Source organism: Mya arenaria, chromosome 17, assembly GCF_026914265.1.
Source record: "Mya arenaria isolate MELC-2E11 chromosome 17, ASM2691426v1".
NCBI lineage: Eukaryota > Metazoa > Mollusca > Bivalvia > Myida > Myidae > Mya > Mya arenaria.
The window spans coordinates 19,975,797-20,002,513 of NC_069138.1; the positions used below are offsets into that span (position 1 = coordinate 19,975,797).

The 26,717-nt window shown below is 37.4% G+C and overlaps 1 protein-coding gene across 4 annotated transcripts in view; it reads left to right on the forward strand.

Moving 5' to 3' along the window:
• Positions 1-26,485, forward strand: part of LOC128223709 (tetratricopeptide repeat protein 13-like) — a 69,653-nt gene extending 43,168 nt beyond the window's left edge. Inside the window, exons 12-25 of one of the 4 annotated variants that reach the window (XR_008259331.1) lie at positions 3,925-3,965; positions 5,103-5,274; positions 8,206-8,242; positions 8,866-9,010; positions 9,478-9,567; positions 13,542-13,641; positions 16,827-16,865; positions 19,524-19,636; positions 20,321-20,453; positions 20,888-20,967; positions 21,183-21,261; positions 22,215-22,294; positions 23,221-24,206; positions 25,635-26,485. Coding sequence is in view for 3 of the 4 variants with exons in the window: in XM_052933035.1 (XP_052788995.1) it covers positions 3,925-3,965; positions 5,103-5,274; positions 8,206-8,242; positions 8,866-9,010; positions 9,478-9,567; positions 13,542-13,641; positions 16,827-16,865; positions 19,524-19,636; positions 20,321-20,453; positions 20,888-20,967; positions 21,183-21,261; positions 22,215-22,294; positions 23,221-23,323 (1,212 nt within the window). In the remaining variant the exon portion in view is untranslated. Of the gene's footprint in view, positions 1-3,924; positions 3,966-5,102; positions 5,275-8,205; positions 8,243-8,865; positions 9,011-9,477; positions 9,568-13,541; positions 13,642-16,826; positions 16,866-19,523; positions 19,637-20,320; positions 20,454-20,887; positions 20,968-21,182; positions 21,262-22,214; positions 22,295-23,220 lie in introns of all 4 variants that reach the window. The other 3 variants (XM_052933035.1, XM_052933036.1, XM_052933037.1) reach the window with 3 other exon arrangements.
• Positions 26,486-26,717: the final 232 nt, after the last annotated feature.

Consider the following 26,717-nt stretch of genomic DNA (forward strand, 5'->3'; position numbering starts at 1 on the left):
GGACCCTGAAACTTCAGTGTTAGGTTCACTATTGCCCATGACAAGAATATTACTCCTGTTGTATTCATGCTAGGACCCTAAAACTTCAGTGTTAGGTTCACTGTTGCCTATGACAAGTATATTACTCCTGTTGTGTTCATGCTAGGACCCTGAAACTTCAGTGTTAGGTTCACTGTTGCCTATGACAAGTATATTACTCTTGTTGTGTCCATGCTAGGACCCTGAAACTTCAGTTTTGGGTTCACTGTTGACCATGACAAGTATATTACTCCTGTTGTGTCCATGCTAGGACCCTGAAACTTCAGTTGTAGGTTCACTGTTGCCTATGACAAGAATATTACTCCTATTGTATTCATGCAAGGACCCTTAAACTTCAGTGGTAGGTTCACTGTTGCCAATGACAAGAATATTACTCCTGTGGTGTTCATGCTAGGACTATGACACTTCAGTGTTAGGTTCACTGTTGCCTATGACAAGAATATTACTCCTATTGTTTTCATGCTAGGACCCTGAAACTTCAGTGGTAGGTTCACTGTTGCCTATTACAAGTATATTACTCCTGTTGTGTTCATGCTAGGACTATGACACTTCAGTGGTAGGTTCACTGTTGCCCATGACAAGAATATTACTCCTGTTGTATTCATGCTAGGACCCTAAAACTTCAGTGTTAAGTTCACTGTTGACCATGACAAGTATATAACTCCTGTTGTGTCCATGCTAGGACTATGACACTTCAGTGTTAGGTTCACTGTTGCCTATGACAAGTATATTACTCTTGTTGTGTCCATGCTAGGACCATGAAACTTCAGTGTTAGGTTCACTGTTGACCATGACAAGTATATTACTCTTGTTGTGTCCATGCTAGGACCCTGAAACTTCAGTGTTAGGTTCACCGTTGACCATGACAAGTATATTACTCCTGTTGTGTCCATGGTAGGAACATGAAACTTCAGTGGTAGGTTCACTGTTGCCTATGACAAGTATATTACTTCTGTTGTGTCCATGCTAGGACCCTGAAACTTCAGTGTTAGGTTCACTGTTGACCATGACAAGTATACTACTCCTGTTGTGTCCATGCTAGGACTATGAAACTTCTGTGGTATGTTCACTGTTGCCTATGACAAGTATATTACTCCTGTTGTGTCCATACTAGGACTATGAAACTTCAGTGTTAGGTTCACTGTTGACCATGACAAGTATATTACTCTTGTTGTGTCCATGCTAGGACCCTGAAACTTCAGTGTTAGGTTCACTGTTGCCTACAACAAGTATATAACTCCTGTTGTATTCATGCTAGGACCATGAAACTTCAGTGGTATGTTCACTGTTGCCCAAGACAAGTATTATACTCCTGTTATGTTCATGCTAGGACCATGAAACCTCAGTGGTAGGTTCACTATTGCCCATGACACGAATAAAACTCCTGTTGTGTCCATGCTAGGACCATGAAACTTCAGTGGTAGGTTCACTATTGCCCATGACAAAAATAAAACTCCTGTTGTGTCCATGCTAGGACCCTGAAACTTCGGTGGTAGGTTCACTATTGCCCATGACAAGAATATAACGCCTGTTGTGTCCGTGTTAGGACCATGAAACTTCAGTGTTAGGTTCACTATTGCCCATGACAAGAATATAACTCCTGTTGTGTCCATGGTAGGAACATAAAACTTCAGTGGTAGGTTCACTGTTGCCTATTACAAGTATATTACTCCTGTTGTGTCCATGCTAGGACCCTGAAACTTCAGTGTTAGGTTCACTGTTGCCTATTACAAGTATATTATTCCTGTTGTGTCCATGCTAGGACCCTGAAACTTCAGTGTTAGGTTCACTGTTGCCTATGACAAGTATATTACTCTTGTTGTGTCCATGCAAGGACCCTGAAACTTCAGTGTTAGGTTCAGTGTTGACCATGACAAGTATATTACTCCTGTTGTGTCCATGCTAGGACCCTGAAACTTCAGTGTTAGGTTCACTGTTGCCTATGACAAGTGTATAACTCCTGTTGTATTCATGCTAGGACCCTGAAACTTCAGTGGTAGGTTTACTATTGCCTATGGCAATATATTACTCCTGTGATGTCCATGTTAGGACCCTGAAACTTCAGTGTTAGGTTCACTGTTGACCATGACAAGTATATTACTCCTGTGGTGTTCATGCTAGGACCCTGAAACTTCAGTGTTAGGTTCACTGTTGCCCATGACAAGTAATTACTCCTGTGGTGTTCATGCTTGGACCATGAAACCTCAGTGGTAGGTTCACTGTTGCCTATGACAAGAATATAACTCCTGTTGTGTCCATGCTAGGACCATGAAACTTCTGTGGTATGTTCACTGTTGCCCATGACAAGTATTATACTCCTGTTATGTTCATGCTAGGACCATGAAACTTCAGTGGTAGGTTCATTGTTGCCTAAGACAAGAATATAACTCCTGTTGTGTCCATGCTAGGACCATGAAACTTTTGTGGTATGTTCACTGTTGCCCATGAGAAGTATTATACTCCTGTAATGTTCATGCTAGGACCATGAAACTTCAGTGGTATGTTCACTATTGCCCATGACAAGAATATAACGCCTGTTGTGTCCATGTTAGGACCATGAAACTTCAGTGTTAGGTTCACTATTGCCCATGACAAGTATATTACTCTTGTTGTGTCCATGCTAGGACCATGAAACTTCAGTGGTAGGTTCACTGTTGCCTATGACAAGTATATTACTCCTGTTGTGTTCATGCTAGGACCATAAAACTTCAGTAGTAGGTTCACTGTTGCCTATGACAAGTATATTACTTCTGTTGTGTTCATGCTAGGACCATGAAACTTCAGTAGTAGGTTCACTGTTGCCTATGACAATATATTACTCCTGTTGTGTTCATGCTAGGACCATGAAACTTCAGTAGTAGGTTCACTGTTGCCTATGACAAGTATATTACTCCTGTGGTGTTCATGCTAGGACCCTGAAACTTCAGTGGTAGGTTCACTATTGCCCATGACAAGAATAAAACTCCTGTTGTGTCCATGCTAGGACCCTGAAACTTCAGTGTTAGGTTCACTGTTGCCTATGACAAGTATATTACTCCTGTTGTGTCCATGCTAGGACCCTGAAACTTCAGTGGTAGGTTCACTATTGCCCATGACAAGTATATAACTCCGGTTGTGGCCATGGTAGGAACATGAAACTTCAGTGGTATGTTCACTATTGCCCATGACAAGAATATAGCTCCTGTTGTGTCCATGGTAGGAACATGAAACTTCAGTGGTAGGTTCACTATTGCCCATGACAAGAATATAACTCCAGTTGTGGCCATGCTAGGACCCTGAAACTTCAGTGTTAGGTTCACTGTTGCCTATGACAAGTATATTACTCCTGTTGTGTTCATGCTAGGACCATGACACTTAGTGTTAGGTTCACTGTTGCCTATGACAAGTATATTACTCCTGTTGTATTTATGCTAGGACCCTGAAACTTCAGTGTTAGGTTCACTGTTGCCTATGACAAGAATATAACTCCTGTTGTGTTCATGCCAGTATCATGAAACTTCAGTGGTAGGTTCACTGTTGCACCTAGACAGGTATATCAACCCTGTTGTGTTCATGGTCAACTGTATTATAAACACTTTGTCTGCACAATAACTCAAAAATGGTTTGACCGAGGAGGACCCTGAAATTTCAATGGTAGGTTGCCTTGACCTGTAGATGACCCTATAGTTTTTTTGGTCAGTAGGTTAAAGGTCAGTGTCAGAATCAACAGTGTAATTAAAATGTTCTTCTTCATTTTCATAAAAGCATTGTATAACCATGTATACTCAATGTGTTTTTTCTTTTCTTGAAAAACCTTTATTCAATCTTCCACATGCTTCCGCAAAGCAGCGTTTATTTGGAATAATGTTTGTGGATATCTTTAATATGATCTTTATCTTGTTATAGGAAAATTATAAAGAACAGCCTGGAATTCAGCCGCATATAAAGTAAGGAAAAGTAACTTTTGTGTGATTAATATACACAGTACTATTGTCCCGAAATTAGGAAATAGCTTTATACTGTACTGTATAATTTGATGTGAATTTTGATATGCACTGATAGTTTTATTTTATAAATGATGTTAGAATTTGTTTTATTGAAGCAAAGATATAGCTTGAAGCCCCGATTATAAATCTAGATATATATTATTATTCAAGATTGTCAGTTGAATTTTGACCCAATGTAGAAGCATTAAGCAATTAATCATAATACTGTTTCACTTTTTGACGTCTGACTGCTTCCCGTCGGCCGAAGTTAATTATGAGCGCAGTCTTTCTTGTTAGAAACGCCACAGAACTTGATGAGAATCTCATTTGAATTAAGCTTGTATCAATGACTAACTTACTCGGCTATGATGGCTCTAGAGCCTTCTTACGAATTGCCACAGCGCGAAAAAATATTGACAGAATACAAGTTGGGAAAATATGTGACATTCCTATAAAATCGGTCTTCGAACAGGTCTATTGTTGTTTTTTTGTTTTTTGGGGGGGGGGGGGGGGGTGCGGGGTTGTTGCTGGATCTGGACCAATTGAGGTTCCAAACTTTTAGAAGCCCTGACAGTATTATTGTCCTGAAAGAAAGAAATAGTTATATGTGCATTTGTAGTTTAAAGTGACACTCTTATTCAAAATCAATACATACACATGATAAACCTTAAACTACTTACTAGATAATGCATTTAAGAAAAATATTAACTACTTATAACAAGATTGTAGTCGTGTATTTAATAGCTAAAATCGCAAAAATATTAAATGATTGGTGAATGCTAAAAGATTTACTATGATCTATTATTATGTCATAAGGTAGAAATACCGTGCTTTCTGCACCTTTTGTTCAAATTTAACTTGGTACCCTTCATTACATAAGAACCATTGTTTTCGACATTTATTCATCCATTTTGGTAACTCAAAACAATCATATTAATTGTGGTATTTCTTATTTGGGAGTTAGAATGCGTCTTTAATTATGTGAATAAAGTTAAAATTAGGTTCACTGAAGTGTTTATTTTTTTAAAGTTATAAAATTGTAATGCTCAATTCTGTATCATGGTGTTGTGCAATTTTATTAACTTTCTCTTCCAATAGAGATGTAGATGAGTTAATGCTGGGAGATTATTCACGGGCCGTACAGAGTCTGATCTGCAAGGCCCACAAGATTGGGTGGTTGATGCAGGTCAACACAGATGGATACACACCAAACAGACGGCTTAACCTTGCCATGGGGCTATCATCTATACATATTGCTCAGTTATATGAGGTAATGATACACACCAAACAGCAGGCTTAACCTTGCCATTGGGTATCATCTATACATATTGCTCAGTTATATGAGGTAATGATACACACCAAACAGCAGGCTTAACCTTGCCATTGGGTATCATCTATACATATTGCTCAGTGATATGAGGTAACAATACACACCAAACAGCAGGCTTAACCTTGCCATTGGGTATCATCTATACATATTGCTCAGTTATATGAGGTAATGATACACACCAAACAGACGCCTTAACCTTGCCATTGGGCTATCATCTATACATATTGCTCAGTTATATGAGGTAATGATACACACCAAACAGACGGCTTAACCTTGCCATTGGGTATCATCTATACATATTGCTCAGTTATATGAGGTAATGATACACACCAAACAGACGCCTTAACCATGCCATTGGGCTATCATCTATACATATTGCTCAGTTATATGAGGTAATGATACACACCAAACAGCAGGTTTAACCTTGCCATTGGCTATCATCTATACATATTGCTCAGTTATATGAGGTAATGATACACACCAAACAGACGGCTTAACCTTGCCATGGGGCTATGATCTATACATATTGCTCAGTTATATGAGGTAATGATACACACCAAACAGACGGCTTAACCTTGCCATTGGGCTATCATCTATACATATTGCTCAGTGATATGAGGTAATGATACACACCAAACAGCAGGCTTAACCTTGCCATTGGGTATCATCTATACATATTGCTCAGTGATATGAGGTAACAATACACACCAAACAGCAGGCTTAACCTTGCCATTGGGTATCATCTATACATATTGCTCAGTTATATGAGGTAATGATACACACCAAACAGCAGGCTTAACCTTGCCATTGGCTATCATCTATACATATTGCTCAGTTATATGAGGTAATGATACACACCAAACAGACGGCTTAACCTTGCCATGGGGCTATCATCTATACATATTGCTCTGTTATATGAGGTAATAATACACACCTAACAGACGGCTTAACCTTGCCATGGGGCTCTCATCTATACATATTGCTTAGTTATATGAGGTAATGATACACACCAAACAGACGCCTTAACCTTGCCATTGGGTATCATCTATACATATTGCTTAGTTATATGAGGTAATGATACACACCAAACAGACGGCTTAACCTTGCCATGGGGCTCTCATCTATACATATTGCTCAGTTATATGAGGTAATGATACACACCAAACAGACGGCTTAACCTTGCCATGGGGCTATCATCTATACATATTGCTCAGTTATATGAGGTAATGATACACACCAAACAGACGCCTTAACCTTGCCATGGGGCTATCATCTATACATATTGCTCAGTTATATGAGGTAATGATACACACCAAACAGACGGCTTAACCTTGCCATGGGGCTATCATCTATACATATTGCTCAGTTATATGAGGTAATGATACACACCAAACAGACGCCTTAACCTTGCCATGGGGCTCTCATCTATACATATTGCTCAGTTATATGAGGTAATGATACACACCAAACAGACAGCTTAACCTTGCCACAGGGCTATCATCTATACATATTGCTCAGTTATATGAGGTAATGATACACACCAAACAGACGCCTTAACCTTGCCATGGGGCTCTCATCTATACATATTGCTCAGTTATATGAGGTAATGATTCACACACCAAACAGACGCCTTAACCTTGCCATGGGGCTATCATCTATACATATTGCTCAGTTATATGAGGTAATGATACACACCAAACAGACGCCTTAACCTTGCCATGGGGCTATCATCTATACATATTGCTCAGTTATATGAGGTAATGATACACACCAAACAGACGCCTTAACCTTGCCATGGGGCTATCATCTATACATATTGCTCAGTTATATGAGGTAATAATACACACCAAACAGACGCCTTAACCTTGCCATGGGGCTATCATCTATACATATTGCTCAGTTATATGAGGTAATAATACACACCAAACAGACGCCTTAACCTTGCCATGGGGCTCTCATCTATACATATTGCTCAGTTATATGAGGTAATAATTCATGTTTTTATTTACTTCAGTGACTCTTTTGCATGAAATTTACTGTCTTTTACAAGCTTGTTTTCCTAAGCAAAATATATTTCATTTTCCCTCAAAATTGATTAAACTTATCGTTCAATACAAATGATGGACATGAATGAATAAAGGAAAAGTATAAGGCTAAGGCTGAAGCTACTTAAATAATAAACTCATATTATAAAGATTTTACAGTAAGTTGTATAGATATTGTCTATTAATTGTGTGAAAGAATATGTTTATATATGTTCATCTTTTATTTCTGGCATGATCTTATTTTCCCCAAATATAAGACTCGTCACACTTTTTCACAATGAAGAAGGCACAATTCTCGGGTAAAATGCTCAGCATCCAGGAAGAGACACAGCAATGGAAACTTTGTTTTAATTAAGGGAAGGAATCTTGTATTGGTTTTAATGAGATGGACTGTTTTGTAATTTAAATCAAATATGTCTGTCCTATTCAGGTTTTGGGTGAAACATTTGTCTCAAAACATTTGTCTCAAATTGTTTGTTTCTAACTGTGTATCTCAAAATGTTTGTCCCGAAATGATTGCCTCAAAACGTTTGTCTCAAAACATGTGTCTCAAAAGTCAAAATGTTTTCTTCAAAACATTTGTCCCAAAATGTTTGCCTCTAAACGTTTGTCTCAAAACAATTGTCTCATAATATTTGTCTAATAACATTTGTTTCAAAACGATGTACTCTTCATGTTTGTCTGAAAATCCTTTGTTTCAATATGTTTGTTTCAAATTGTTTGTCTAAAAAAGCGTTTGCTTCGTTAAGGGTAAAATACCTGGTGATATTTTGTAAGATAAAGTAAATACAAGATCTCAATAAAAACTGGTGTTGCATTCTTTCAGGCCAAATGGAGAGGACTAAGACAAAATAAACCTGTTGGTAAGACCAGTCTTTTCTTTATGTTGTAAGTTTTTCTGTGTTTTCAAAGAAAATAAGTCATGGTAATGTGAGAGACTTGGTGTTGTTGCCAGCTACGCAGCGTAGACGTTGTCATGCACAAAATTAAACCTAGGCTATAACTCATAAAACGGTAAGAGATATTGAAATGAAATTCGGTACACATGTTGCGGGAGACACTACTGACACATTTACAGCAATGCATTATTCATAGTTAAGTAATGCCACTTTTTGACTGAAGATCATCAGACAAGCTTGTTTCACTGCATACTTTTATATTAAACTGATTTGCTTTGACTCCTCATATCCCTATAGGGACATTAAAATCTATAATTATTTAGTCAATGACTTATATAGTAACTGATTTGCTTCGACTTTACAAGTGCCTTCAGGGACTGTAAAACATGTTTCTCTGCAAACATTTGCAGATTCGCTTTGACTTCTCATAAGCTGTCCTTAACAATTTTGAAATCATTCAAGATGTTTTAGGAATACTGGCTCTAATTGTTAACTTTATATACTTCTGGTATGAAATTAAAATATATAAATAATTATGATGCTCTCATTAAATGACCATACATAACTTGATGAGGCTTGTTCCCCAGGTAACCAACATATGTGGCGAGATATGTTTGACATTGCTGTGCGATATCGTCGACTGGTTGACCCAGAACAGCCGGTATTGTGGCTCGATAAACTCCCCGACCATATACACAAAGATGGATATAAAAATGTTCTCACACTTGTAAAGTAAGTAAATGTGCTTACTTCCATTTTTTCATGCAATGTAGATTCAGTACTTAAATGAAAAAGTAAGAAAGAAAATACGCATTGGAACTTTATTTTCATTTTTTGGTGGAAATGTGTTAGCATTTTTAAAATGCTGTATTTTGATGCTTAACTTTTGTGTCGCCTGTGAAGCATAGGATTGCTTTGTCTGGCTTTGGCAATGCTGGCGTCACAGTTTCATTTCCGATTTATATCTAATTGATATTTTATTTTCAGTCTTAAAACTTGGTATGCACATAGGTCTTGGACATATTTAGTAGCCCTATTGATTGTAGAGTCTGAAGGTCAGAAGTCATGGACTTGGTATTTATATGTAAACAAATGCTGGCGCTTCCGACAGGCGACACATCCCATTCTTAGAAATTAAGTTAAAGGACAAGAAAATACTGAGCATCACAGATAATCCATATTGTTTTCATCATTTTCAGAGGTTCCATCCACAATATAAAGACAATGCCATATTTCAACCTGGTGTTTAAATTGTTAAAAACAATGCTGGAACATTATTCTGACTCTGGGTAAGTCTTAAGCATCAGGCCCACTGTCTTTACTCATGATTAGGTGCGAAAAAGACCATTTTATTTGGCCATCATATCAACAAATACTTTTTTAACTATTGAAAAAAGTTTAAATTACTAGGTCCTTATTTGGTAGAAAAGGGAGAAAAAAAATTGCAAGATAAATTAGATTAACTTTTACTCAATATTTAACTGAAATTTTTGATCTTGCGATGTATATTTATTGAACGCTTGTTGATAGGATGACCCCAATGAGTATGGCCTGTTCAATTTATATGTAGACATATAGTATGAATAAAACAAAATACTGAAAAAGGACCTCGATTGTCTTGTGAGAACAGTGGCTAGTTGCTTTTCTCTTATAATATGTCAGCTTACCAAAGGTTTTCTTGTACTCTGCTTGAAAAGGGTTTTCTTGTACTCTGTCTATTTACCAAGGGTTCCCTTGTACTCTGTCTTAGTCTACTTACCAAGGGTTCCCTTGTATTCTGTCTACTTACCAAGGGTTCCCTTGTACTCTGTCTACTTACCAAGGGTTCCCTTGTACTCTGTCTACTTACGAAGGGTTCTCTTGTACTCTGTCTACTTACCAAGGGTTCCCTTGTACTCTGTGTACTAACCAAGGGTTCCCTTGTACTCTGTGTACTAACCAAGGGTTCCCTTGTACTCTGTGTACTTAAAGGATTCCCTTGTACTCTGTGTACTAAACAAGGGTTCCCTTGTACTCTGTGTACTTACCAAGGGTTCCCTTGTACTCTGTCTACTTACCAAGGATTCCCTTCTACTCTGTGTACTAACCAAGGGTTCCCTTGTACACTGTGTACTTACCAAGGGTTCCATTGTACTCTGTCTACTTACCAAGGGTTCCCTTGTACTCTGTCTACTTACCAAGGGTTCCCTTGTACTCTGTCTACTTACCAAGGATTCCCTTGTACTCTGTGTACTAACCAAGGGTTCCCTTGTACTCTGTCTACTTACCAAGGATTCCCTTGTACTCTGTGTACTAACCAAGGGTTCCCTTGTACTCTGTCTACTTACGAAGGGTTCCCTTGTACTCTGTCTACTTACCAAGGGTTCCCTTGTACTCTGTCTACTTACCAAGGGTTCCCTTGTACTCTGTCTACTTACCAAGGGTTCCCTTGTACTCTGTCTACTTACCAAGGGTTCTCTTGTACTCTGTCTACTTACTAAGGGTTCTCTTGTACTCTGTCTACTTACCAAGGGTTCCACTTACCAAGGGTTCCCTTCTACTATGTCTACATGCAAAGGGTTCTCTTGTACTCTGTCTACATGCAAAGGGTTCTCTTGTACTCTGTCTACTTACCAAGGGTTCCCTTGTACTCTGTCTACTTACCAAGGATTCCCTTGTACTCTGTGTACTAACCAAGGGTTCCCTTGTACTCTGTCTACTTACCAAGGATTCCCTTGTACTCTGTGTACTAACCAAGGGTTCCCTTGTACTCTGTCTACTTACCAAGGGTTCCCTTGTACTCTGTCTACTTAGCAAGAGTTCCCTTGTACTCTGTCTACTTACCAAGGGTTCCCTTGTACTCTGTCTACTTACCAAGGGTTCCCTTGTACTCTGTCTACTTACCAAGGGTTCCCTTGTACTCTGTCTACTTACCAAGGGTTCTCTTGTACTCTGTCTACTTACTAAGGGTTCTCTTGTACTCTGTCTACTTACCAAGGGTTCCACTTACCAAGGGTTCCCTTCTACTATGTCTACATGCAAAGGGTTCTCTTGTACTCTGTCTACATGCAAAGGGTTCTCTTGTACTCTGTCTACTTACCAAGGGTTCCCTTGTACTCTGTCTACTTACCAAGGATTCCCTTGTACTCTGTGTACTAACCAAGGGTTCCCTTGTACTCTGTCTACTTACCAAGGATTCCCTTGTACTCTGTGTACTAACCAAGGGTTCCCTTGTACTCTGTCTACTTACCAAGGGTTCCCTTGTACTCTGTCTACTTACCAAGGATTCCCTTGTACTATGTGTACTAACCAAGGGTTCCCTTGTACTCTGTCTACTTACCAAGGATTCCCTTGTACTCTGTGTACTAACTAAGGGTTCCCTTGTACTCTGTCTACTTACCAAGGATTCCCTTGTACTCTATGTACTAACCAAGGGTTCTCTTGTACTCTGTCTACTTACCAAGGGTTCTCTTGTACTCTGTCTACTTACTAAGGGTTCTCTTGTACTCTGTCTACTTACCAAGGGTTCCCTTCTACTATGTCTACATGCAAAGGGTTCTCTTGTACTCTGTCTAATTACCAAGGGTTCTCTTGTACTCTGTCTACTTACCAAGGGTTCTTTTGTTCTATGTCTACTTACCAAGGGTTCTCTTGTACTCTGTCTACTAACCAAGGGTTCTATTCTACTCTATCTACTTGCCAAGGGTTCTCTTGTACACTGTCTACTTACCAAGGGTTCTCTTGTACTCTGTCTACTTACCAAGGGTACTCTTGTACTCTGGTCTACTTGCCAATGGTTCTCGTGTTTCTTGTCTTCTTAAGAAGGATACTATTGTAACTTGCCAAGGACTCTTGTGTATCCTGTCTTCTTCTAGGGTAGTCTTGGGTAATTGCCAAGGGTTTTCGTGTACCCTGTCTTCATACCAAGGGTACTTTTGTACTCTGTCTATTTGCCAAGGGTTCTCCTGTACCCAGTCTTCTAACTAAGGGTACTCAGGTACTCTTGTCTACTTGCAACGGGTTCTTGCGTACCCTGTCTTCTTACCAAGGTTACTCTTGTACTCTGTCTACTTGTCTAGGGGACTATAAAACTATGTATTCTGGCCATGGGCACTCTTGTACTTTGTCTTCTTGCCAACGGTTCTTTTGTACTCTGTCTTCTTGCCACGGGCACTCTTGTACTCTGTCCACTTGCCAAGGGAACTTTTGTACTGTGTCTACTTGCCAAGGGCACTCTTGTACTGTGACTGCTTGCCAATGACACTCTTGGAACTCTTGTACTGTGTCTACTTGCAAAAGGAACTTTTGTACTGTGTCTACTTGCAAAGGGAACTCTTGTACTGTGTCTACTTGCCAAGGGAACTTTTGTACTGTGTCTACTTGCCAAGGGCACTCTTGTACTGTGACTGCTTGCCAATGACACTCTTGTACTGTGTCTACTTGCAAAGGGAACTTTTGTACTGTGTCTACTTGCCAAGGGTACTCTTGTACTGTGACTGTTTGCCAATGACACTCTTGTACTGTGTCTACTTGCCATTGACACCCTTGTACTGTGTCTACTTGCCAATGGCACTCTTGTACTGTGCCTGCATGCAAAGGGAACTCTTGTACTGTGTCTGCTTGCAAAAGGAATTCTTGTACTGTGTCTACTTTGATAAACACTCTTGTTCTGTGTCTACTTGCCAATGACACTCTTTTTCTCTGTCTACTTGCCATTTACACTCTTGTACGGTGTCTACTTGCCATTTACACTCTTGTTCTGTGTCTACTTGCCACTTACACTCTTGTTTTGTGTATACTTGCCAATGACACTCTTATACTGTGTCTACTTGCCAATGGCACTCTTATACTGTGTCTACTTGCCATTTACACTCTCATGATGTGTCTACTTGCCACTTACACTCTTGTTATATGTCTACTTGCCATTTACACTCTTGTTCTCTGTCTACTTGCCAAGGGGACTCTTGTCTTCTGTTTTTATGCCTAGGTCACTCTTGTCATCTGTCTTTTTGCAAAGGGCACTCTTGTCTTCTTGCTGAGGTTCTGTTGTACTAAGTATATTCTGTTTCGGATCTATTTTGCAATTTGTTGATACCTGAATCGAAAAAAAGAACTTTCCTCAAAGTTCAACTTTTTGTAGGAAATTTATATCGCTCGTTTAGGCTTGAGGTTTCTCCTAGGGTTGCATGGTTAATTTAATGGCATACAAATAGTGACAGAATAAGGGTAAAATCGCCATGCGGATTTATTTACTAGCCTACAATTATATTTTATATATTTTTAGTGAGAAAAAGAAGTCCCACCAGACAAGCGCTAAGGATGAGATAGAGAATGCGGAGACTTGTGAGGATCTGCTCGAGGTCACAAAGGTTAATGCGCACAATGTACGACATACTAGCTTCATATCGTAGTACTAATGCATGTCACAACATCACTGTTTCCGGAAATACAAAAACAATTAAGACCGAAAACAGTTAACACTGCCAAAAAGCTTTTTATTTTATTCGCTGAAAAAAGATCATGTAAAAACTGTGTTTTTTAAGCAGAAAATTAAAGACGGGGGGGGGGCTAATTTGAAAGTGTTTTTTCATCATCTTGAAGCCAAAATGGTTCAATATTAGAGCTTTGAACATCTTAAATTGCACACAAAAATGCTTGTATCACACTTTTCCTTTTTCTATTTAGTACATCTGGGTTTTTTTCGGGGAGAAATGGTTTAGGTATTGTTATATCTTTGGTGTTGTCGGCATCTTTCTGGTGCAAAAACTTTAACCATTATCTTAAACCTCTTCAAGACATTCATATGAAGCTTGGTACAAGTATTGCAAGGCACTATACACAATACACACATGTTTAGCAAGGTCCACAACACTAGCTTAAATAACTGTCAAGTATTCTCAATTTACCACCCCCCACAACAACACCAGACAAGCATTGGCATTCTCTTTTTGGTCCATAATTTTCATTTTTTATGACTGATTTTTTGCTTTTAAATTTGGCCATTTCATGCTTATTTTCCGTACAATGTTTCAGATTAAGAAAAAATGCTTTCGTTATAATAAATATTTTAAAATCAATTAACTTGTCATTTTTTTTACATATTTTTACTGAAGATTAACTGTTAATATGAGTCTTTTTTACCAGTGCTAGTCATCATTCTTTAACAAGACCTGCCATATAAAAGCAAGAATTGGAGCAAGCCCAGAAAATATTTTACTACTGCAGGGCTTGAGCTGTTGTTGTTATTTTGTACAATGTACTGTGATTTATGGCACAGGGTTTTTTGTTGCTATTTTGGAAGACACTTGCCACAATAGGAAATTTTTGTGGCATTTTGCATCAGTTCTGAGATTTTCAAGCATCTTATATTCAATTACTATTATATTCAATTTTTTGAAATTCAGCAAGAAATGATGGTATAGTTTAAATACCAGTCAACTTGTACACTTCTCTCTTTTCAAGATGGTAAATACCTTAAAAAAAGAGACTATTTTTCTAGTTAAGTATAGACAAAAAAGTATTTGGGAATATGTTTAATATTCAGACCTTTTAAAAGGCTGAACCGCCACCCCCCTGTAATCTTGGTATAAATATTACTTAAATCAATATACTTGATGTTGTGACTCGTAGTTATTGGTGTTGGTGTTATATATTTGATAATTAGTATTCTTTAGTACAATGTAGTTTTTCAGTTTGAGTTTATTCTTTTGTGGGGCCTTTTGCATGGGGTCTAACCTACATGTACATTTGAAGGTTAAACATTTCATTTGCAAACAAATATACATGTGTATATAATACTTTTGAAATTATAAAAGCGCTCCTAGATTGAAATTGATTTTCATTCCATATTTTCTTTCTTTAAGTGATTATTACTTGAGCACTGAGCATGAAGTGCTCAAGATGAGCTATTGTAATCGGTCGAGCGTCGTTTATCGTTCGTTGTCAACAATTGCTTAAACAAAATCCCCTCCTTAATTGCTAAGACAATTTTGATAAAACTTCTCTAGGATGTTCCTTGGGTGTTGCCCTTTCCAATGTGTTCAAAATAAATGAATTCATTACACAACTATGGTCATGGCAACCGAAAGGAAAAACTTGAAAAAAATATTTTCTTGACAAAAAATGTATGTCATAGACCTTAGATTTTCTGTGTGTAACATTGCTTGTGGTCCTCTACCAAGATTGTTCAAGTATGCCTTTAGGGGTCAAAATTTACAACACCCTGGAGGTCACCTGTTTTAAGTAACGATATATAGGGATTCTTTGGAAATTTTCCTGTCTTTGACAGCTGGGCCCTGACCTATGTTACTTGGTATGTATATTGTTGTCATCATATATTGATCCTGTTCCAATAGTGCCTCTGGGATCAAAACTGGCCACAACCCGGTGGGTCACAAGTTTCCTAAAGACGACGATACGGAAATTTAAGAAAATCTTCTTGTCTGAAACCGCTAGCCCTCAACCCTCAATAATTTGTATGTAGCATCATATATTGGTCCTCTACCAAGTTTGTTCAAATAATGCACCTAGGGTCAAAACAGGCCCCATCCATTATGATACTTTCTTATCTTTGAACCTAAAGCAATTAATTTGAAACCATGTGTACAGTTTTGAAAACAAATATCAATGGTGTCCTAAGATGACCTTGACTGTGACATCATTTAAATTTGAAACCGTGTTTACAGTTTTGAAAAAAAATATCAATGTTGTGCTTAGATGACATTGACTGTGCTTAAACCCAAGGTCATATTTTTGGAACAAAGAAGTAAAATTTGAACCATGTGTTCAGTTTGCAAACAAATGTTGTCCTGGAATGACATTGACTGTGACCTTTAGACATACTGTCTTATTTTTGAAGGTACAGCAATGAAATTTGACCATGTGTACAGTTTTATAAACAAATATCAATGATGTTCTCTAGATTACCTTGACTTTGACCTTTTGACCTGGGCCTAAAGCTCTACATTTGGTGTTAAACATTGTCTAGTGGTTCTGGGGTCGCCTATTTTACATAGAGATATTATTGACCTTATTTACTTATATGAAGCTTCAGCTATAAAATTTGGACTATGTGTTTTTGAAAACAAATACCATCCTTAGATATTTGTTGTTCAAAATTGGTTTTACTCAATGATATGCTGGGTTACATGGAGCTATAAAGGAAAAAGAAATGTCTTGTCTGAAACCATAAAAATCAAAATTTAAAACTTTCACTCATGTTATATACGGCCATCATGACATTCTTGTTTTTTCAGTAAAGTCAAATTTTAAAACTTTCACTTAATAGGTAATTATACATGACATTCTTGTTTTTTCAGTCATAAATTGATTTTATGAAGTGGGTTGGTTATTCCGCGATTTACGCATCCACGCTGGCTAGAGTATTTGACGGTTAAATGAAAAATATTTTTTTTCTTATTAAATATATATTATATTCATTTATTTTTGTAGAACAAGTATGTTTTTCTTTGAAAACTGTGTGACTGTTATATATGTGCTTCAGTCACTATTGATTAATGTGTATAGCAATAATAGCGTGTATGTAAGACTGGTTGTTTGTATTGTCCAGACTGGTTTGTTCACTTGCACACCCAAGGATACGTCACAGGTAGGTATCATCCTTTTCCTCGGCAGAACACCTCTTTTTCCTCTCCTAGCCTAAATGAGTCATCTTTTAAAAAAAAACACCTGAAGGCGAAGAGGAAATAGAAATGGTACGCATGAGTATGTATGTGCTAGTGTATGTGCATCGCATTATGTTTTGTCTGGAGCATAATTCCTAAAGGGGTTCAAGTATTAACTTCAAATTGCCTCAGCAAATTTATCATTTTGAGAAGATGTACAGCGTACAGAAACCATAACTCTGGCTATATTCTTGAAGATATTGCCTTTTGTTCATATTCATGTACTGAATTTTTGTCCTGAGCATATCTCAATAAGTGTTTGAGGTATTGACTGCAAATTTCCTATACAGATTCATCATATTGAGCAGAAATGATGTGCACAAAAACCACAACTCTGGTTGCAATATTTGCATAGTTTATAATGGGTATTATTTTACTTTCATACTTAATTTTTGTCTGAGGCATAAGTCCAAAAGACTGAAGAATTAATTTCAAACTTCACATAAAGACATATCCTACTTACACAATAACCATAACTCTGATGAAGTTTTTGTTTTAGTAATTGTCTTTTGTTCCTTTTTCAAGAAGCATAATTCCAAACTGGAACCTAACACGCCAAAACACTTTTTATCAATTGTGACCTTAGTCCTTTGTTCTATTGATGAAGGATTCTTGTTCTATTGATTAAGGATGTTTTAGCATGGTAAGACTACAAGCTTGTGCTGTCTTATTTTATTTCACCTTCTTTAAATTAACAACTTTATTAACTCTTACAAAGCTCTGAACAGTCGGCCCAGTGTCTTAAAGCTGTTGATTTCTATGAAATTATTTCATTAAGAATATCTTTAATACCATGCATACTGGTTCAATAACCTACGTATGATACGGGCAAACCTAATCCACTGGTGATACGGCAAACCCTGTGTCTCTAGTTGGTAGGTTTAGTTATCTAAGAGTGATACAGGCAAACCCTGCGCCTCTAGTGGTTAGGTTCAGTTATCCACAGGTGATATGGGCTATAAATGTGCTATTTGTCTCTTTAATACTTTAAATTAATGAACATATGTTGTTGTTTTTCACCGAACGAATAAGATGACTCATTTAGCCCTCTTTGCTGAAGCGATTGAATCATGACATTTCCTAAAAGCATTACACTATTATAAAGTTTTTGTTATCATATCTTAATTACATTGAATGGAATTAAGCTTTGCTGTGCATTTAACAATCGAGTCATATTTACTGTATGAGGGATTGGCTCATCGTAATGGCTTGAAGACTGAAGTTAAAACCTTATGCTGTTAATCGCATGTTACCAAAATGAATGATTTTTTGTTTATAACAATTAGTTTAAGTGTTGCTTAACCCTCTCCTTCATTGAAAAGTGGTCATATCACCTCTCCCTATTTCATGCCTTAAAGTTGGGGTAAAATGTGTGTGTATGTACTGTTTAAAGGAAATTAGAAAGTACTTGGTCATTATTCTTAGTACCATTGTATGCTTTAAAAGTAGAAACTTAACAGAAGGCAGTCTAATCAGTAGTATTTTTACCCTAGTTTAGAAGAAATAATGATTTTGATTTGCCTGGTACATTTTTGACCCCATCCTAATCCCTGTCCAATTTTAAGCATTACACTGACCTATTCATTGACAAATTTCATCACAGCCAAGAGATGATCACCTGATACCTCCAGATTTAACAAAGGCCTTTTGAATGAGCTTTTTACCCTGATATCCTTATATATAGTGGAATGATTTGGCCAATTAGTCCTTGATAGGGAATGTGGCATATGAACATGGAAAGAGGTCATCAGTTCACCCCCACCATACCTTTTTAACATCGTTTATTTTTTGAGGAAAAAGTAGAGTAGGTATTGCCTTTGCCTTTATGTCTTTGTCGGCTTCATTAGCGACATAAAGCAAAAACTTTGACCATGATTTAAGAATCATTCAAAGGCGCATTATATAGGGTGATGTATTTTTTTTAATAGTATATTTAACTTTTAATTCCTTCTACCTATAGTGTGTTTCTTTGAATTAAACTTGGTACACATAATGCCAAAGAAAGTAAGCACATGTGAAACGATTTATATATCTCTTGCTCTAATAGTTGACGAGTAATGCCCCTTGTTGATATAAAAATATATTTGAAATACTTCTTAAGTTTTTATGTGTGTTTACTAAAAAGCTCGTTATCATTGACCTCGTTGTTTTCATCTTGCAGTATGACTTGGTTCATTGCTGTGGCATTGACTGTTTATGTGGATATTGTCATCTGTCACATGTACTACTCATAGATTTGAGTAACTTTAGTATGAGTCTGTTAATGCTGATTGCGTAAAAATATATAAAAAGCATCTTGATTTCTGAGTTTTATAAATATAACTATAATTAGTAAAGGATTGTTACCCACAGTTTTCTTGATATTTGAATCGCAAATGAGATTTTTAAATTAGCTCAATTTATGCTGGATGTAGTTTGATTTGTATGTACCACACTCCCAGACTACTTATTAAAGAATAAAGTTTATTTAATATAGGGTTTTTTGAAGAACCTTAAATTGTATTCAGGGTTTCAAAATACGTTATGATTGTGTTTAAGTGTCCCTAAGCACATGATAATTGTGGTACCTTGTTTGTTCACAGCACCAGCAGACAGACCAAAGTGGGTTTGTGGTATCAACACAGGTACCAAGTATGAGGAAACGGTCAGAAAAGGATCGGCTTGAGGGGGCCATGCTGGTACTTACGGATGATGTGTGAGTTGATCTTTATATTTTACTCTTCATTGTATTGCCCAGTATGAGGAATCAAGGATTGTCTGTCTAATGATTTTGTGGCCGAAACTCGGTCCCATTCCCAACCTCAAAAAATATATATTTCCCCCTAACTTTGTGTTAAAATCCTCTTTGGGTTGTCCTGATTTAAAGATTTTTGGAGGAATGAATATAGGTCAAAATACAGCCAAAATGGACGCATTATTTCGCCTACAATATGGCACTATAATTCACTTATTTATATAAGAATAGATATTACTTGAGGTCACTTTTTCACACAAAATTACCCTTTTACCTGACCTGATACTCCCTGGGAAACAGTCAGAGAATGACCGTGGGACAACGCTTGTACTCACCGATGAAGATGAAGGATTCTTTAAAAAATTATCGATTTCCACGTTTTCTCTCCCATCATTCTCTTACATTGCTTAACATGTCTAACGGATAACAGTTACAGCACAACCGCCTCAAGGGGACCAAGCTTTTACACACTGATGTTGAGGTAGAGAGTCTACAAATCAATATTCATTTTCACATTCACACTCCAACCACCCACTTACTTGTCCAATAATGAAACCTGCCTAAGATATTGGAAATAAAAGCTTGTATAAGAAGATCGAATTATTCATGCATGTAACTTACATGTAATCTCATTTCTTAAACCAGTGAGAAGCAGACATTATTCACTATAGAGGTAGCCAACACCCGGCCCCGGACAGCTGACTACCACGCCGAGCTGGACTACATCTATAACCAGCTCCAGGATGAAATACGGCGGACTGGATCCAGTAAAGTCTCTGTAAGTTTGTACATGGGAGTAAATATAATATTGGGGATGATATTGTAACTCTTCCTGTATTTTTCTCGTTTTATTTCCAGTGTAAAACTATAATATGATTTCAAAACTATTGTGTCTGTGAAAAAAACCCAGAATACCATGGGAGGATTTGTTAAAAATTGAAACGGTATTTCAACACTGAATCTAGCTTTTAAAAGGTGTATGTTGATTTATTTGCTTCAATTGTGAAGACAGCATAAATCTGGTATGAATCATTCGAGAGTTTGTTTTGTGGGTAGAAACCAGTACTGTGTCTTTTTTGAGAAGCTAAGAGAACGATTTCCAGGTTGGGGACGTCTGCGTGAGAGGAGTTTACAATGTTCATCTTTGTCCTCTTCAGCTTATATTGCCGGATCTTTTTGTCTATAACTTAGTCATGATCTCTTATTTGGCAGGAGATGGATCCAGTGATCAACATTATACTGTCCATGTCGTACTACTTCTACAACCTGATGCCCTTATCTCGGGGATCTAGGTACGGCCTACTTGTTATTTATTATAATATCTAGCAGAATATTAAAAAGTATGACACTGAGATACTTTCAATTTACGACTAAAACCAACTTAGATATTAAAACAGGCACTAAAAAGCACTGTATTAAAAGGATAGCTCTAAGATTAACAGTTTGTAAAGGAGTTTCATCTTATTGTTAATTTTAACAACAACTACAATATTGTTATTTGTTTCAGTGTTGTGGCCTATTCAGTGGCCCTTGGTCTAATAATGTCTGTGGGTCGGCAGGTCACAGGGAAACTTCCTACTAGCAAGGTAGGTTCTGGTAATATGGCATGCATGCCTACTGAATTGTTTCCCCCTACCATGCATGGCAGACACAAAGCGATTACCTTGTCCAGCACGGTCATCCGCAGCGCCACACTTTTGTTTCCAACATAACTAATATTTTTGTTATCTGACCTATGACTATGTTAGCCGCATGTGTTTCAGTTGTTAAGAAATGGAGACTATGGAACCTATCTTTGCCAAAGTTGGTAGAGACTGTGTTTCAGTTGTTAAGATAGGGAGACTTTGTTATTTCAGTTGTTTGAGGCTTTGCTACATGTATATCTCATATGATGCAGTTGTTAAGAGAACGAGTCTATGTTTAATTCCCTATGATACAGTTGTTTTATCTTGCCTGTGTTTCAGTTGTTATAGAAGGGGTCTAAGTTATTTGTCCTAGGTTACACTTGTTAGAGCCTTTGTTTACTTGCATATGTTTCAGTTGTAAGAGACAAAGGCTGCTTTATATTGCCTGTGTTTCAGTTCGTTGAGATTGAGGCTATGTTAGCTTGCCTGTATTTTATATGAAAGAGATGGAGGCTATGTTATCTTGACTGCATTTCAGTTAGTAGAGATTGGGTCTATGCTTTCTTTTCTATGTTACAGTTGTTAGAAACTATTTTATCTTGCCTGTCTTTCAGTTGTTATAGATGGTGTATAAGATGGATGGGGTCTAAGTTATTTGTCCTAGGTTAGAGGCTTTGTTATATTGCATATATTTCAGTTGTAAGAGACGAAGGCTGTGTTATATTGCCTGTGTTGTTTCATTTGTTAGAGATTGAGGCTACGTTATCTTGCGTGTTTTAGTTCTTAGAGATGGAGGCTATGTTACCTTGCCTGTGTTTCATTTGTTAGAGATTGAGGCTATGTTATGTTGCATGTGTTTCAGTTATTAGAGATGGGGGCTATGTTACCTTGATATTATCTTGTCTATGTTTCAGTTACTAGAGATGGAGGCAATGTTATCTGGGGCCCCTGATGCCTTTATAATGGTTACCAAACAGTGGATGAACATTAAACGGTATTTACTCTTGCCTGTGTATAACTGGATTTGCGAAAATTATATGTTTGATATGCCGTATAGTAAACAGAAATAATTTACAATACTTAATTATAAGCTTCTTTTTTTTTAAAGAAAAAGGGATATTGTTTTTGCACAATTTCAAATATTGGTATTTCTGAGAATTTAACTCTAACTGCTACAAATTTCACATGTATATATTTTCCTGGCCCAAATGAATCTTGATAACAAATATTTTAGTGAAGCAGATTGAGGTTTATATTTCATTTAAGGAAAAAATTGGGGGATTGATGTTATTACCGGGGAATGAACGCAGTTGGGCTGGTTAAAGTGTGTGGAGTCTGAATCCCGCAACTCATTACTTATATTTACACCAATAGAATTGTTAAAAAATACTTACTTTTTTAAGAAAACTTTTCAGTTAATCTGCCTCACCCATAATGCAAATAGAACGACCCAACCGTTACCAGAAATAGTTTGTAAATTTACGTTGATCAATCACTTAAAGCACCTTAAAACGTAAAATTGAAACACAAATAACCACAATACATTTAACAAATCATAAGTTGAAACTTTTTTACATGTTCAATTAAGGAATTAAAGTTGAGGTGTAAATATTTAACAATTTCAATGACTTGCTTAAACTTTGATTTTATTAAAAAATGTTAATCGTGATCATTTTCAAATAATTTCCATATCAAAGTCTCAAGACTTTTTTTAAAAGAAAAAAAACAAAAACAATTTATACCGGAACAAAAACAGCTTAGCTTGATGTTATTATAAGGGACATTCTTGAATGTGTTTGAGGTTTTGTGGCATATACAAAGGTAGTATCTCTGATCAGTTGGGTAGAAAGATCCGGTAGTCAAATTTACAAGTATTATGTGGATGTGTAAGTAAAATGAAATAATTGTCCTCTATTCCAGATTGACATCCCCCATGTCCGGACTACCGACGGTGTGGGAGACGTTCCCTACCGTGAGAAGTGCCCTGGAGGTTCTTAACGTCAACACCGACTCGTGCTCATAACCTACTCGCTCAACGAACATCAACGTCAACACTGACTCATGCTCATAACCTACACGCTCAACGAACATCAACTCAACTCAACTCGACTTTAAATAATGGCAACCAACAGATTCCACACACTGTTTTTTCAAACATGTCCAATCAAATTTCTTTGCATGACAGAAGCGAATTTGATTCTTAAAATACATCCAATCAGTTACCTCTGTGGCTTCTTTAAACGCACACTTAAAATAGTTCATTAAATCAAACGCATTCATTTGATGTTATTTTTGATGTCGACAATAAGTTATACTTAATTAGCTACAACTGCAAAAATATAAGGTTTCCTTATTTCGTTATTCGTGCGAGTGTTTTATAATCTTGCAGTGGCTTCAAATATATAAGGATGCAATTTCTCAAACCACCATCAAGATTTTACTTCTTTGTTAAATGTGTTTTTGACTAATGTTAGATATTGACAGTCGTACAAGAGTCTCCATTTAATAAGGAAGAAGTATGAAAACAGGTTAGGAAAGGATATAAAGTGAGCCTTTGGTCACCTTTAAAACTTATCCGTATAGATTCTTTTTATCAGTGCCACCTAAACTACAAAAATGAAGGTATTACTGATTTGTTTGTGAAATGTTTGCCTATAACGTAGTTAGGCGAAATAATTTTAACGTCTTTGTACAGAATAAGATACGCAATGGTTGTATTACATTCACATGTGATAAACATACACATACGCGTATATATCTCAAACATGTACAGGTAAATATCACATATATGTTCATGTAGTATTATGATCGTTTTTTAAAACTAGAGCGTTTGTACATGTTGAGTTTTTGGCACCTTTGTTTTGTTTAAGTTTTTTCCCTTCACTGCAAATTAATTTGTTCATTATGTCTCCCCCTCTCTGGGGGAGACATATTGTTTTTGCCCTGTCCGTCAGTCCGGTAGTCCGGTAGTCCGTCAGTCCGTCAGTCCGTCCGTACGTCACACTTCGTTTCCGATCGATAACTGGAAAACCGCATGACCTAGGATCACCAAACTTGGTAGGGAGGTTGGTCATGAGGTGTAGAAGATCCCTATTGTTTTTGGGGTCACTAGGTCAAAGGTCAAGGTCGCGGCGACCCCCAATGTAAAAAACATTTCCGCTCAATATCTTGACAATGGTTTGACCTAGGTTCACCAAACTTGGTAGGGAGGTTGGTCATGAGGTGTAGAAGATCCCTATTGTTTTTGGGGTCACTAGGTCAAAGGTCAAGGTTGCGGCGACCCCCAATGTAAAAAACATTTCCGCTCAATATCTTGAGAATGGTTTGACCTAGGTTCACCAAACTTGGTAGGGAGGTTGGTCGTGAGGTGTAGAGGATCCCTATTGTTTTTGGGGTCACTAGGTCAAAGGTCAAGGTCGCGGCGACCCCCAATGTAAAAAACATTTCCGCTCAATATCTTGAGAATGGTTTGACCTAGGTTCACCAAACTTGGTAGGGAGGTTGGTCGTGAGGTGTAGAGGATCCCTATTGTTTTTGGGGTCACTAGGTCAAAGGTCAAGGTTGCGGCGACCCCCAATGTAAAAAACATTTCCGCTCAATATCTTGAGAATGGTTTGACCTAGGTTCACCAAACTTGGTAGGGAGGTTGGTCGTGAGGTGTAGAGGATCCCTATTGTTTTTGGGGTCACTAGGTCAAAGGTCAAGGTCGCGGCGACCCCCAATATAAAAAACATTTCTGCTCAAAATCTTGAGAACGGTTTGACCTAGGTTCACCAAACTTGGTAGGGAGGTTGGTCATGAGGTGTAGAAGATCCCTATTGTTTTTGGGGTCACTAGGTCAAAGGTCAAGGTCGCGGCGACCCCCAATGTAAAAAACATTTCCGCTCAATATCTTGAGAATGGTTTGACCTAGGTTCACCAAACTTGGTAGGGAGGTTGATCATGAGGTTTAGAAAACTCCTATATTTTGGGGGGTCACAAGGTCAAAGGTCAACGTCGCTGTGACCTCTAATGTAAAAAAATATTTCCGTGCAATATCAGGAGAATGCTTTGATCTAGGTTCACCAAACTTTGAAGTGAGGTTGGTCATGATGTCTAGTTGATTTTGCAATCAGTTGGTCAAAGGTCAAGGTCACTGACCTTGAGGTGAAGAACCGGTTTCTGCTCAATAACTCAAGAACGTTTACACCCAGGAACTTCATACTTGGTATGCCAGTTAGTCATGACTAGTTGATGGCCCCTATTGATTTTGGGATCCATCATTGATTATTTCTCACCTACGACCACACAATGGGGGAGACATGCGCTTTTTCAAAAAAGCAATCTCTAGTTAGAGTTTGTGTTATTTTTAAAACCCAAAGATATCGTGATTAACAAAAACATGTCTTTGTAAGTATAAAGCGTTAATAATGTGTGGCCTGCGAAACATGGAAGTCACGGTGGTTGCTTTGTCCGGCGGCGGCGTCCGAATCATTATCACAGTTTCGTTTCCTGTCAATTACTTTTAAACTATATGGTATACAGTATTCAACTTTGGTGCGCAATGAAGGTCAGTAGACGACCCCTATTGATTTTGGACTCCATAGATTAAGGTTGCGGTGGCCTTCACTACAATTCGTTTACGGTCCATAACGTTTCAAGACTGTACAATTGTTCGGTGTACAATTTTAAATTCGGTATGCTCATTGTTCATGGTCAGTAGATGGCACCTTATTTTGTACTGGATAGATCAAGGTCACAGTGACCATAAATATAATTCTTTTGACCATTTCCGATCAATAAAGTTTTAATGACTTGGTTTATAATCTCACAAACTTTGTAAGGTCCCTGTTCATGGCAATCAGATGACCCATATTGATTATGTGGTCAATAAAGTAAATGTCAAGGACATGGTTAACTTGATTTGTAAAAGTATGGGGACACCTGACAGACGACACATCCGATTCGTGGAATTCTATTTTATATTGTTAATATCAAGGTAATATTACAATTATGTCTATGTGAAGTTTATTTTTATTATTATCCAATGAATTTTTGTGTACGATTGGTCCGGTTATGTTTTTCGTATTACTTAAAGAGTGTACTCAGGTTGAGTGTCTTATTAAGTTTTGTTCATCTATGCAAAACTTTTATACTTTGTTACTACCTTTTTTATCGACAACTAACGAATAAATATAAAACAAAATCGTTTATGTGTTTATATGATGCATATATATCAGCCCGTCATAAACAAAAACGGAGGGCGGTCAGGCGACGTACTTAGTGGTGAGTTGTTGTCGAAACTCGAAAAGAATTTGTCCACTCCGTCAGGTATCATATTTTTTCAAATCTTCATAAATATTGGCATGAACATGTGCTTCTAAATAAAGTTTGTTAATGGAGTGAGGACTGTTATCAACATAAAATTTAACGTTTTT